This window comes from Bidens hawaiensis, unplaced genomic scaffold, assembly GCF_021521415.1.
Source record: "Bidens hawaiensis isolate Kalapana, Puna unplaced genomic scaffold, B.hawaiensis_p1.1 tig00025204_1, whole genome shotgun sequence".
In the NCBI taxonomy this organism is placed as follows: Eukaryota; Viridiplantae; Streptophyta; class Magnoliopsida; order Asterales; family Asteraceae; genus Bidens; species Bidens hawaiensis.
Window position 1 is genome coordinate 192,079 of NW_027494019.1, and position 12,017 is coordinate 204,095.

Below are 12,017 nucleotides of genomic sequence, written 5' to 3' on the forward strand. Positions count from 1 at the left end.
TGAGATCACCATCTAAGAACAATTTGTTATTTTGTAGATATCGCGGTGGTTATCAATAGTTTAGTATAGAACTAGAACATGTATAAACCGTGTCATATAGAATGAGTGATTGAGTACACATGTATATATCTCGTATGGAGAGGACTACTTTTAAATAAGAAGGGGTGACACTTGACAACGTAAGTGTATATGTCAATGTCTTGGCAATATACAATGATATATATGAGACGAGGAGAACGACATGAGAACATGTCCTTTTGTTTTAGAGTTGGCATTTACATGTGAAGCGAGGCTTCACACCTGACCTTGTTCTTTCTAGTTTGTACTTTATTCTTCATTTAACTATTTAAGTACCCAATGTACCCTTATAAATCATATATTCTAATAATATATGGTTGATTATGGTACTTTAATGAATAATGGACATGTGTAATGTATCTTCTAAAGGCGAAACTTTAAATGTAAAAGTTTTCTATCCTATGAGCACCATTTATATAATATCTCAAACCTCATCCAATTAACTTTGAATAAAGGGAAAATTTCATATATACCTCTATAAACATTAAAAATATTATATATGCCCACGCAAAACTAAAAATATCATATATGTCCTCACAAACTTATCAATATATCGTATATATCCCATTCATTCATTAAAAACAATTAAAAAAAACCATACCTTGGTTCAATTAGATGTGATAAAAGGTTTATATTGTACACCATTTGATGCGATGAACCCTTGAAGGGTTTGCAATTTTGAAGAAAATGATAAGAGACGATTTAGTTGTCGTTAAGGATAAGAAATATCGATCAAAATTAAAATAATAACACATTATATAAATATGTTATGTAATGAAAATGAGTAGAATGATCATTTCCTTAATAAAAGAGCAAATATGAAAGTTAAAAATTTAGAAAAATAACAATAAAGTGATCATTTATTAAATTATTATTTATGAATGAGGATATATATGATACTTTTACTATTATGTTGGGGTATAGATGATATTTTAATTATTTTGTAAGAACACATATAATATTTTAAGTTTTGTTTGGATATATATGATATTTATAATCTTTGTAAGGGTATATATGAAATTAATCCTTAAATTAAGTTTAACTTAGATTTATTAGATTTATACTAAGATATAGCCCATGTGATACACGTGTGGTTAAAAAAATACAACAAAAAGTTAAATTTAATAACATACATAATAACATACCTTATGAATTCATAAAATCATGCATTATTTTCTTAAATACATAGATTGATAAGAATATTTTTTATTTGTATTTTAAAAGAAATTAAAATGGAATGTTGTGAATACATACCAATTATGAAAAAGAGAATGTTAACATCAATTCATCTTAGTTGAGTTGGTAATTCACAAACATTTTAAAAATAGAGTAATGAGATCGTTTCCACAAACATATTTTTCATTTTCATTCGATAAATGGAAATTGTAAAAATAGAAACTTGTACACATAGGTGCACAAAAAACTCAAACTCGGAACCGGACCCGAAAAAATACTCGGAACCAGTTTTTTAATACCCGACCCTACCCGTAGGGTACGAATAGGGTATGCATTTCGGTACCAAAACCCGTACCCGGAACCGGGCCCGATTTATACCCAGTAATATCCAAAAACCGGAACCGGTTCCATACCCGGAACCGGGTTTTTCCAATACCCGAAACGGGTTATTCAAATACCCGATTTATACCTGAAACTACCCGAAAAATACTTGAAAATACCCGAAAATACCCCATAAAAAGTGCAAACCCTTGAATAATCTAATCTATACCCAAAAAATACCTGAAAAAAGTCCCAAAAAACCTGAAAATAAGGTTTTTTAAATACCCAAAAATAAGGTATTCAAATACCCGGTTCTATATCCAACCCGAACCCGATGCATAGGGTATGACTTTTAGAGACAATTCCCAGACGAACCCGACCATGGTATTACCAATACCTGATTTTCCAATACCCGGTCATATTCGAATCTGGTTCCTTACCCGGAACCGGGTATTTAAAAAACCCGATTTATGCACCTATATTTGTACACTTAGCAGTAGAGTTAGTTAAATGACACGTCAAATATCTTAATTTAATTATATACATGTAGGTTGGTTGTTTAAATAACACACCTTATTGGTTATTAGAGAATTGGTGGAGCTAATAAAAAAAGTTAATTTAAAATGAAACCTAATCATTTGGACTATTTTGATGGTTATACGTTTCTCTCTCTTTTTTTTTTGTTCTAATCTAGCACCTAATTAGGGTAAAGTTTAAATATAAAGAGAAACAAAAATAAGAAGTGCGAGAAGGATTTGTGGTCAGATAAAAAAACTCTTAACAAAAAATTCAAAAACAATAATAAAAATAGCATAACTCAAAGTATATTTAAAAAACGAAAAAAAATTAAAAAACCAAAATGTTTCCCCCGTCATTATCGTTCCAAAAAAAAGAAAAAAAAACACAACGAAAAGGCACAATATCGAGAAAAAGACACAATGCCGAAAATGAACAGATGACACAATAATAAATAAAAAAAGACACAATACGTCGCAAAATTTAACATAATGCCGAACGAAATATAACACAATGTTGAGTAATATAACACAATATTAAGAAAAAAAAGACACAATGTCAAGGAAAAAAAAAACAATCAATGACGAAAATAAACACAAAACACAATAATAAATAAAAAAATACACAATACATAGCAAAATTTAACACAATGCCGAACGAAATATAACACAATGTTGAGTAATATATAACACAATATTAAGAAAAAAAAAGACACAATGTCAAGGAAAAAAAACACAATCAATGACGAAAATAAACACAAAACACAATGATAAATAAAAAAATACACAATACATCGCAAAATTTAACACAATGCCGACCGAAATATAACACAATGTTGAGTAATATAACACAATATTAAGAAAAAAAAGACACAATGTCAAGGAAAAAAAAACACAATCAATGACGAAAATAAACACAAAACACAATGATAAATAAAAAAGACACAATAACATTGTGTCTTTCGAGGTTTTTTTTTTGAGAACGAGAAAGACGATGAAAATATTTTTGCATTTTTACATTTTTCAATTTTTTATTAAATTTTGAGTTTTAATTTTTTTTATTAATTTTGAGTTATTTTATAAGGGTTTTTTTTTTTTTTTGTATATCTAGATTTCCTTCTCATCTTTTATTATTTTTTTCCTATTTTTTTTCCTCTTTTGTAGAGTAACTTGACCCTTAGCAATTAGTTAATTTTTTCATGTTTTCAATTAGAACACACCAACACACATCTACACGTGTCAATGTGTTATTGGATGAATATGATGTTCTTTGAAAAATCAATACATCAGCCCACGTATAGTTAATTGAGGATACCCTCGTACACTCTTACTGACACAAACAAGTAACAGCCTATGTTCCTAAGGCTGAGGGGTGTGGGGGGCGCGAGAGGGGGCGCGAGTGGAGGCGCCAGCCAATAATATTGTGACGTGTGGCAGAGAGAGAAAGTTGATAAGATGGGTGTTGGTAGTGGTGCTCGCGCCCCGGGACATGGTGTGGAGGGGCGCGAGTGGTTTTTTTTTTAATTTTTTATAAATGTATTAAAAAACGTATTATTAAAAAAACTGGACTGTGCTTAAACGTATTATTAAAGAATACACACAATTACACACTGGACTGTGTGTAAACTTGTCTTGGCTTGTGCTTAATCTCTTAGGCTTTGTCTTTTTGTGTATGTATATATTATATATATGCAGGTACAATATGTACGTATTATATATATGCAGGTACAATATGTATATATTGTATATATTAATATATATTATATATTATGTGTGTAGCAGGATAAGAAAAGAAGAACAATGAGCCCAACGGCTCTATTTCACTTCCCAAGAACCCTTCACGCCCTTCCCAGCCGCTAGCCCATCCGCGCCTGCCTCTTTTTCCGCGCTCGCGCCCCTCTCGCGCCCCTCTCGCGCCTCGGTGGTGTGGTGCTCGAGCCCCGGGGCGCGAGCGGAAGGGCTTTCGCGCCCCTTCTAGCGCTCCACACCCCTCAGCCTAAGGCTGAGGGGTGTGGGGCGCTAACCGGGGCGCTAGAGCCTCTCCGCTCGCGCCCCGGGGCGCTAACCCCACACCACCGGGGCGCGTGCAGGGGCGCGAGCGGGGCGCGAGCGCGGAAATCCAGGCAGGCGTGAGGCTGGTCGCAGGAGAAGAGAGATAAAAGGTGTCTTGGAGTTCGAAAAAGAGCCGTTGAGGGGTGTGGAATTAATTAAAAAATATATATTAGCTGGAGCCCTTCCACACCAGGGCCAGGGGCTCCAACGGGGGCTCCAACACCCCCCTTATCCAGTTTCTCTCTCTGCCACACGTCATAATATTATTGGCTGGAGCCCCCACTAGAGTCCCCATTAGAGCCCCCACACCCCTTAGCCTAAGGTTGTGCACGCCACATGCTCGACGAAATGACTCAAAGAATATACTCTTTGCATTGGTCCACAAAAGTTGCATTGAATATTGACCCTGCACAATAATGGGTTTCACAATAATCCAATTATTGTGAGAGAGAAAAGGAAAAAGACAAAAAAGATTGGAAATTGAGAATTGTCCATTAATCATCCGTTGGTTATGGCAACAACAATGAAGATAAGAACTATACTAGTTCGAATCCCGCATGCGTTATGCTTTGACTTTTGTGGCGTCACAACTACTATCAAGTGATATAAGGGGAAGAAGCCGAGAACATGGGGATTTGCCCTTCAGGGGAAACTCTCTTGGGTTCCAAACCAAGGTCAGTCACAAGCCGATCTGCAACCACCAAGGCATATCGAATATTATTGTCGTTCTAAAAGAAAATTGCCCATTAATCTTTTTCTGTGTGGAATATGTGAGTGGGTGTCATTGCACTCACACTAGTTTAAAATTGACAAAAAGAAAAAAAAAAGACAAAAGGGAGATGGGGATGGACCAATGGCCACCAATTTTGATCAGATCCCAAGGTTATGATATCACACAAAGTCACTCACTTTATAAACTAAAACATTTAGACATTATTATTGAACCATCATTCATGGGCATAATGCCACTGACTTTGTCTCAGCTTTCAGTTCTTACAATGAATGATGACTTTCTGCTGGTGCATGGGTTTTCTGCTTTAGCACACCTTGCTTTCTTGCTTTTTGTATTCATCACTTATCTCTGCAAAAAAGTCAGTTCCATAGGTCCTAAACAGATGCCCAACAATAAGGTATTGTTATACAAACAGACCCTGTTATCTTGTGTGGTCCTTGTGGTTCTTAATCTTGTTATGTGTTTCTTGAACCTTTTTTATTGGTATAGAAATGGTTGGGTTGAAGAAAACATTATTGGCTTTTCGGATACCGTTGTTAGAACTCTTGTTTGGTTATTCGTTTCGGTTTACTTGCACAACCATGTGTCTAAATCATCAGAATCTAAGTGTCCCTTTGCATTAAGGATTTGGTGGTTTTTGTCTTTCGTAATCTTTTGTTTTTGCCTAGTGTTAGACTGTGTGTTCTATAAACAGATTCATAGTTTAGAACCTCAATTCTTGATGTTAGATGCTTCATCTACTGTTCTTGGTTTATTCCTGTGTTATGTCGGGTTCTCGGTTAAGAATGAAGGTGGTACCATTGCCCATTCCGGGTACCAACCATTGCTGGATGACAGAGATTCCAAACGTGGGGGCGAAACTATAACTCCTTCTGCAACCAGTAATATCTTTAGTCTTCTTACTTTCTTTTGGATTCAATCGTTGATTTCTGTGGGATATAAGAAACGGTTAGATCTTGAGGATGTTCCACAGCTTGACAGTTTAAATAGTGCTAACAGATCGTTTTCGGTTTTAAGAAGTAAACTAGAATTGGATAAGACTAAAAGCAGCCAATTGAGTACTTTTAGTCTGTTCAAGGCTGTGATATTGACAACATGGAAAGACATAATAATTACAGGTCTTCTTTCTTTAGTGTCCACACTAGCTTCATATGTGGGGCCGTTTCTCATAGATACACTTGTTCAGTATCTAAACGGACATCGAGACTTGAATGAAGGCTTTCTTCTAGTTTCTGCATTCAGTGTTGCTAAGATTGTAGAGTGTTTGGCGCAACGACATTGTGATTTTAAGCTGCAACAGGCTGGGATTAATGTCAGAGCTGCTCTTGTTTCGATGATCTACCACAAAGGTTTGACCCTTTCGTCTCACTCAAAGCAGGGACACTCCAATGGTGAGATCATTAATTTCATGGCTGTTGATGCTGAAAGAATTGGTGATTTCTGCAAGTTCATTCACAAACCTTGGCTGGTCATTGTGCAAGTTTGTCTGGCACTAGCAATATTATATAATATTCTCGGGATTTCTTCATTAGCTACCTTTGTTGCAACCGTTTTAGTCATGCTATCTAATCTACCATTAGGGAAGTTACAGGAAAAATTTCTTGAGAAACTGATGAAATGTAAGGATAAAAGAATGAAAACAACTTCTGAAATATTGAAGAATATGAGGATTCTCAAGCTTTATGGATGGGAGATGAAGTTCTTGTCTAGAATTAATGATATCAGGAATAATGAAACACATTGGTTATATACTTATTTATTTACTATTGCTATGACCAATTGTGCATTCTGGGTTGCACCTACATTTGTGGCTATAGCCACATTTGGTACGTGTATGCTTGCTGGCATCCCACTTGACTCAGGGAAGGTATTGTCTGCAGTTGCAACATTTAAGAATCTTCAGGAATCAGTATATAATCTTCCGGATACAATAACTATGATAGTGCAGGCTAAAGTTTCACTTGACCGTATTGCATCATTCCTTAGTTTATCCGAATTAGATTCTGGGCTGGTAGATGTAGTCCCGAGAGGTAGTTCTGACACGTCAGTTGAGATTGTTGATGGGAGTTTCTCATGGGATGCAACATCTTGTAATCCGACATTGATTGATGTAAATTTCAGAGTTTTTAATGGCATGAAAGTTGCTGTTTGTGGTCCTGTTGGATCAGGAAAGTCAAGCTTACTGTCTTGTATACTAGGAGAAATGCCTAAATTGTCAGGAAAAGTCAAAGTTGCCGGAATGAAGGCTTATGTTGGTCAAACACCATGGATACAGAGTGGGACGATAGAACATAATATCTTGTTTGGTAAGGAGATGGACAGAGGACGTTACGAGAGGGTTCTAGAAGCATGTGATTTGAAGAAAGACCTTGAAATTCTCTCTTTTGGTGATCAAACAGTGATAGGGGAAAGGGGAATCAATTTGAGTGGTGGTCAGAAACAGAGAATACAGATAGCACGTGCTCTGTATCAAGATGCCGATATTTATCTGTTTGATGATCCGTTCAGTGCTGTTGATGCTATTACAGGAAACCATCTTTTCAAGGTGAGTTGACCACTAATAAAGTCTCAAATTTTCATTTACGAAGTTTAACTTGTTGAAGTAATTTATGCACAGGAATGTATGATGGATTTCTTGGGATTTAAAACAGTGATTTATGTCACGCATCAGGTGGAGTTTTTACCTGCTGCTGATCTCATCCTGGTAAGCTTTTTAAAGTATTCTTCATAGGCCTAACACAATTTTTTCGGCTGTCAAGTAACCTAATGAACACGAACAAAGCATGTTCGTGTTTCTCTGTTTAACTTTAACCGAACGAATGGGGTTTTCTTGTTCATTTGTTAATAAAATTAACATGTTTGTATTCGTTTAACGATATAAAGAAACGGCTCACAAAAGTAAACGAACGAACATAACTGAACATAGATGAACTGACATTACTGAGCTAAAACTAGTTAAAAGTAATGTGTTAGGCCTAAAAGGTTATTAAAACTAGACTAAGTTGTAATGGGCCAAAAAAATTTAAGGGAATATATAACGAACAGAAACTAACGAACTTAAACAAAGGTAAATTAACGAACATAAATGAATGTATACGGAATTTAAATGAAAGTTCTCAAACATAAATGAATGAACAAGACTTGTGTTCATGTTGGTTCGTTTAACTAAATGAACAAAAATTTTGTTGATGTTCATTCATTACATAAATAAACGAACTTCCCATTGAACGGTTCACGCACCATTCACTGAACGTTCAGTTCGTTTATAGGTCTTGAAGGATGGAAGAATTACACAAGCAGGAAAATATGATGATATTATGAATCTAGGAGGTGACTTTTTAGAACTTGTTGGTGCTCACAAAGAAGCTTTGTTAGAAATTGATTCTGTAGGGCATAGTTTAGAAACTTCTAAAAAGGATATCCAAGACGAGACTATAGAGGGTCAAAATGGTAATTTAGTTCACATGGAGGGGAAGAAAAGGCAGCTTGTGGAAGAAGAAGAAAGACAAAGCGGTAAAGTGGGTGCATCAACATATTGGAAATACCTTACAACTGCTTATAAAGGAGCACTTACTCCTTTGATAATATTAGCGCAAATTATGTTTGAATCATCTCAAATCTCAAGCAATTACTGGTTGGCTTGGGCATCATCTACATCTGAAAGCAATGAAGCGCGTGTTGATAACTTCAAATTCATCGTTGTTTATGTGGCTTTTGGTATTGCATGCTCCTTTTGTATTCTCGCAAGATCATTTTTACTTATGAAAGCTGGATATGAAACAGCTAATCGCCTTTTTGACAAAATGCATTTTTGTATTTTCCGTGCACCTATGTCTTTCTTTGATGCCAACCCATCTGGTAGAATTCTAAATCGAGTAAGTGAATACATTGTTTTCTTGCATTTTGCTTAATGATTAGGTAACTTGATTTTTAGAATCTGTATTTGCAGGTATCTACAGACCAAACTGCAGTGGACTTGAATGTAGCTTATCTTATTGGCCCATTTGCCTATGTGGTCATACAGCTTTTAGGCATTATTTTAGTTATGTCACTAGGTGCTTGGCCTGTATTCCTTGTTTTCTTTCCCGTTGTTGGAATTTGCATCTGGTTACAGGTAACCATACTTGCTGTTAAAACCGTTCATTTTGATGATAATTTTGTGTTTGACATACATTTATTGTGTTTGAAGCAATATTACTTGCCTTCAGCACGAGAACTGTCACGATTGGTTGGAGTTTGTAAAGCACCAGTCATTCAGCATTTTTCTGAAACAATATCTGGATCAACGACTATTAGAAGCTTTGATCAGAAACATAGATTCCAAGATACATGCTTAAAACTGATTGACAATTATTCCAGACCAAAGTTTCATGTTGTTGGTGCATTGACTTGGCTCGGATTACGCTTGGATATGCTGTCATCTTTTATCTTTGCTTACCTTCTGGTGTTTCTAGTCTCTGTTCCTGAAGGAATTATTGATCCAAGTAAGTAAATTTTACAACTCAAAATCAGGATTACAGTTATAACCATAAACAAGTAATATAACTCATCCTCTTCCAACCCGTTGTAGGTACTGCGGGCTTAGCAGTAACATATGGGCTAAATTTGAACATGTTACAAGCTTGGGCTATACAAAAACTTTGCAGAGTGGAAATACAATTTATCTCGGTTGAAAGAATATTTCAGTACAGTCGTATCCCTAGCGAGCCTCCTCTTGTCATAAACTCAAATCGACCCGATCGTCTATGGCCTTCACAAGGAAAAGTTGATATTCACTATCTGCAGGTAATACTTGACTGTTTTTCTTTAAATTAGACTGTTTATTAATCTTTAAATAACGGTAAATAGGTTCGATATGCGCCACACATGCCATTTGTGTTGAGAGGTATCACATGTACTTTCCGTGGAGGTACAAAGACTGGAATTGTAGGGAGAACTGGAAGTGGTAAATCTACTCTTATTCAAACACTCTTTCGTCTCGTTGAACCGACCAGTGGGGAAATATTGATAGATGGGGTAAACATTTCATCAATTGGACTCCATGATTTACGCTCTAGATTAAGCATAATCCCCCAAGATCCCACTATGTTTAATGGAACCGTTAGAAGCAACATGGACCCACTTGAGGAGTATACAGATGATCAGATTTGGGAGGTACATTAGATAGATTTAATATGCTTATGCATATGTATGGCATTAGTTACATTTAGTTGTGATTTCAGGCTCTTGATAAATGCCAGATTGGAGATGAGGTTAGAAATAAGGAAGGCAAGCTTGATGCATCAGGTTCTTGATTACCCAACCATTTTAGTGCATAGTTTTTATTTTAGTTTGCATAAAAATGCAAACTTTTGACAACCCTTGTTTGTAAACTGGCTATAGTTACTGAAAACGGTGAGAACTGGAGCATGGGTCAACGACAACTGATCTGTCTTGGGCGTGTGCTACTGAAGAAAAGGAAGATTTTGGTTCTTGATGAGGCAACTGCATCAGTTGACACAGCAACCGATAACATGATTCAGAAAACACTAAGCCAACACTTTTCAGACTCTACTGTCATTGCAATAGCACATCGAATCACCTCTGTGGTGAAGAGTAACATGGTTTTGGTTTTAAATAATGGTTTGTGTGAGCTCGACCGGTTATTCTGTCTTAATTGATACAGTGTCTTTTGTGCATATAAACTTGGTTTGTGATATATGCAGGTCTTGTTGAAGAATATGATTCTCCTACAACATTGCTTGAAGATACATCATCTTCCTTTTCCCAGCTGGTTGCGGAGTACAACATGAGGTCAAATTCTAGTCATGCAAGTAGCTACATTTGACCGTCAGCCAACGCCAGATTGCAATCATTGTGTTCGGACTGTTCGGTATAGAAAAGAAAGTGTAACTGTACAACAATCACACTCACCACTAATTGACTGTTTCGGATGTATTTCATTGTGGCATTGCTTATAAGAATCATACAATAAGCCGTTATATATAAGGTGATATAATTATCATTTACTGGTAATTTTATTTTGTTCCCTCCATGAGAATATTTTGATGACAATTTTGTTCTTTGTGAATCAAGGCAATACTTACTAGCTATTCTAAGTTTCCAATAAAGCATCATCCGTTATTATTTTATATTAATATTTTATCTAAGCCCTTATTGGGCCAAGTGGCGTCACCAAATTTGTCTACACCATTTTGATTTTCTTTTTTAGTATTGGTAGCAAAACGAATGTAACGAAAACCGATCAAACATTAAAATTTTTTTACGTGACGGAAACAAACTGAATTAGTGTAAACACACTGCATCAATGTCCGGGACTGACAAGGCTCGGTTTTGATGCCATTTGTTTTTTTTTGTTTTAGTTCCGATACCATAACGAACGTAACGAAAACCAACCGCATGCCATTTCTGTTTATGTTTTAATTCGGTACCATAACGAACGAGAAGGAAACCGACCAAATTCGCATAGTGTCACTGCCTTTTGGTTTAGTTTTGGTACCACCGTAACGAAAGCCAACCAACTGCTAATTTTGTTTTAGTTCCGGTACCGTAAGAAACCGACCGAATTCACGTTGACTTATCGTCTTAACGCCCGAGGCCGACAACACTTAAGTTTTATCACCACCTATATTTACCGACCTGCCTGGCGTAACGCGCCGGGTAAAATCCTAGTTTATACTATACATAAACTATCTAATATGACATTAGAGAGGATTAGACTATTTTCATAAATTAAAACGAGTGGACCCATCGAGCTATGAGCTGACTCTAGTTGAATGCAGGCTCATTTAACGAAAACAATCTGTTGATGAAGTTTGATCAGATTTATGTAGTACGTATGTTGAATTTGACTAAGAACTCATATTTCATACAACCTCTATACGATTCTATGAAAATTATTAATATAAAAAACCAAATTCCCATTGTACACATTTATCCTCAGATTACGAAATGATTATTTGACACGATACAAGATTTCGCCAATTATTTAATTCTACACAAGATTCTACCGAATGTAATATACATACATCAAATGATAATTTTTTTTTTCATTTTCAAGTACCGATGAAACCCATTCGTTAACTACCAAAACAATGTGAGCGATGTCGAATTCTGAGTCCTATGCGATTGTATAAGGTCCA

General features: G+C 35.8%; 1 protein-coding gene across 2 annotated transcripts; it reads left to right on the forward strand.

The window, feature by feature from the left end:
• Positions 1 to 4,949: 4,949 nt before the first annotated feature.
• On the forward strand, positions 4,950 to 10,858 carry LOC143571156 (ABC transporter C family member 3-like). 2 transcript variants are annotated; one of them, XM_077056657.1, is made up of 10 exons: positions 4,950 to 7,420; positions 7,493 to 7,579; positions 8,145 to 8,750; positions 8,825 to 8,989; positions 9,065 to 9,359; positions 9,446 to 9,660; positions 9,724 to 10,029; positions 10,098 to 10,161; positions 10,258 to 10,497; positions 10,581 to 10,858. In XM_077056657.1, the coding sequence occupies exons 1-10, from the start codon at positions 4,982 to 4,984 to the stop codon at positions 10,700 to 10,702; spliced, it is 4,539 nt and encodes a 1,512-aa protein (XP_076912772.1). In that variant the 5' UTR covers positions 4,950 to 4,981; the 3' UTR covers positions 10,703 to 10,858. The 2 variants fall into 2 exon arrangements, with proteins under 2 accessions (XP_076912772.1, XP_076912771.1); XM_077056656.1 differs by having other exon boundaries at positions 8,825 to 9,359.
• The last annotated feature ends 1,159 nt before the right edge of the window (positions 10,859 to 12,017 follow it).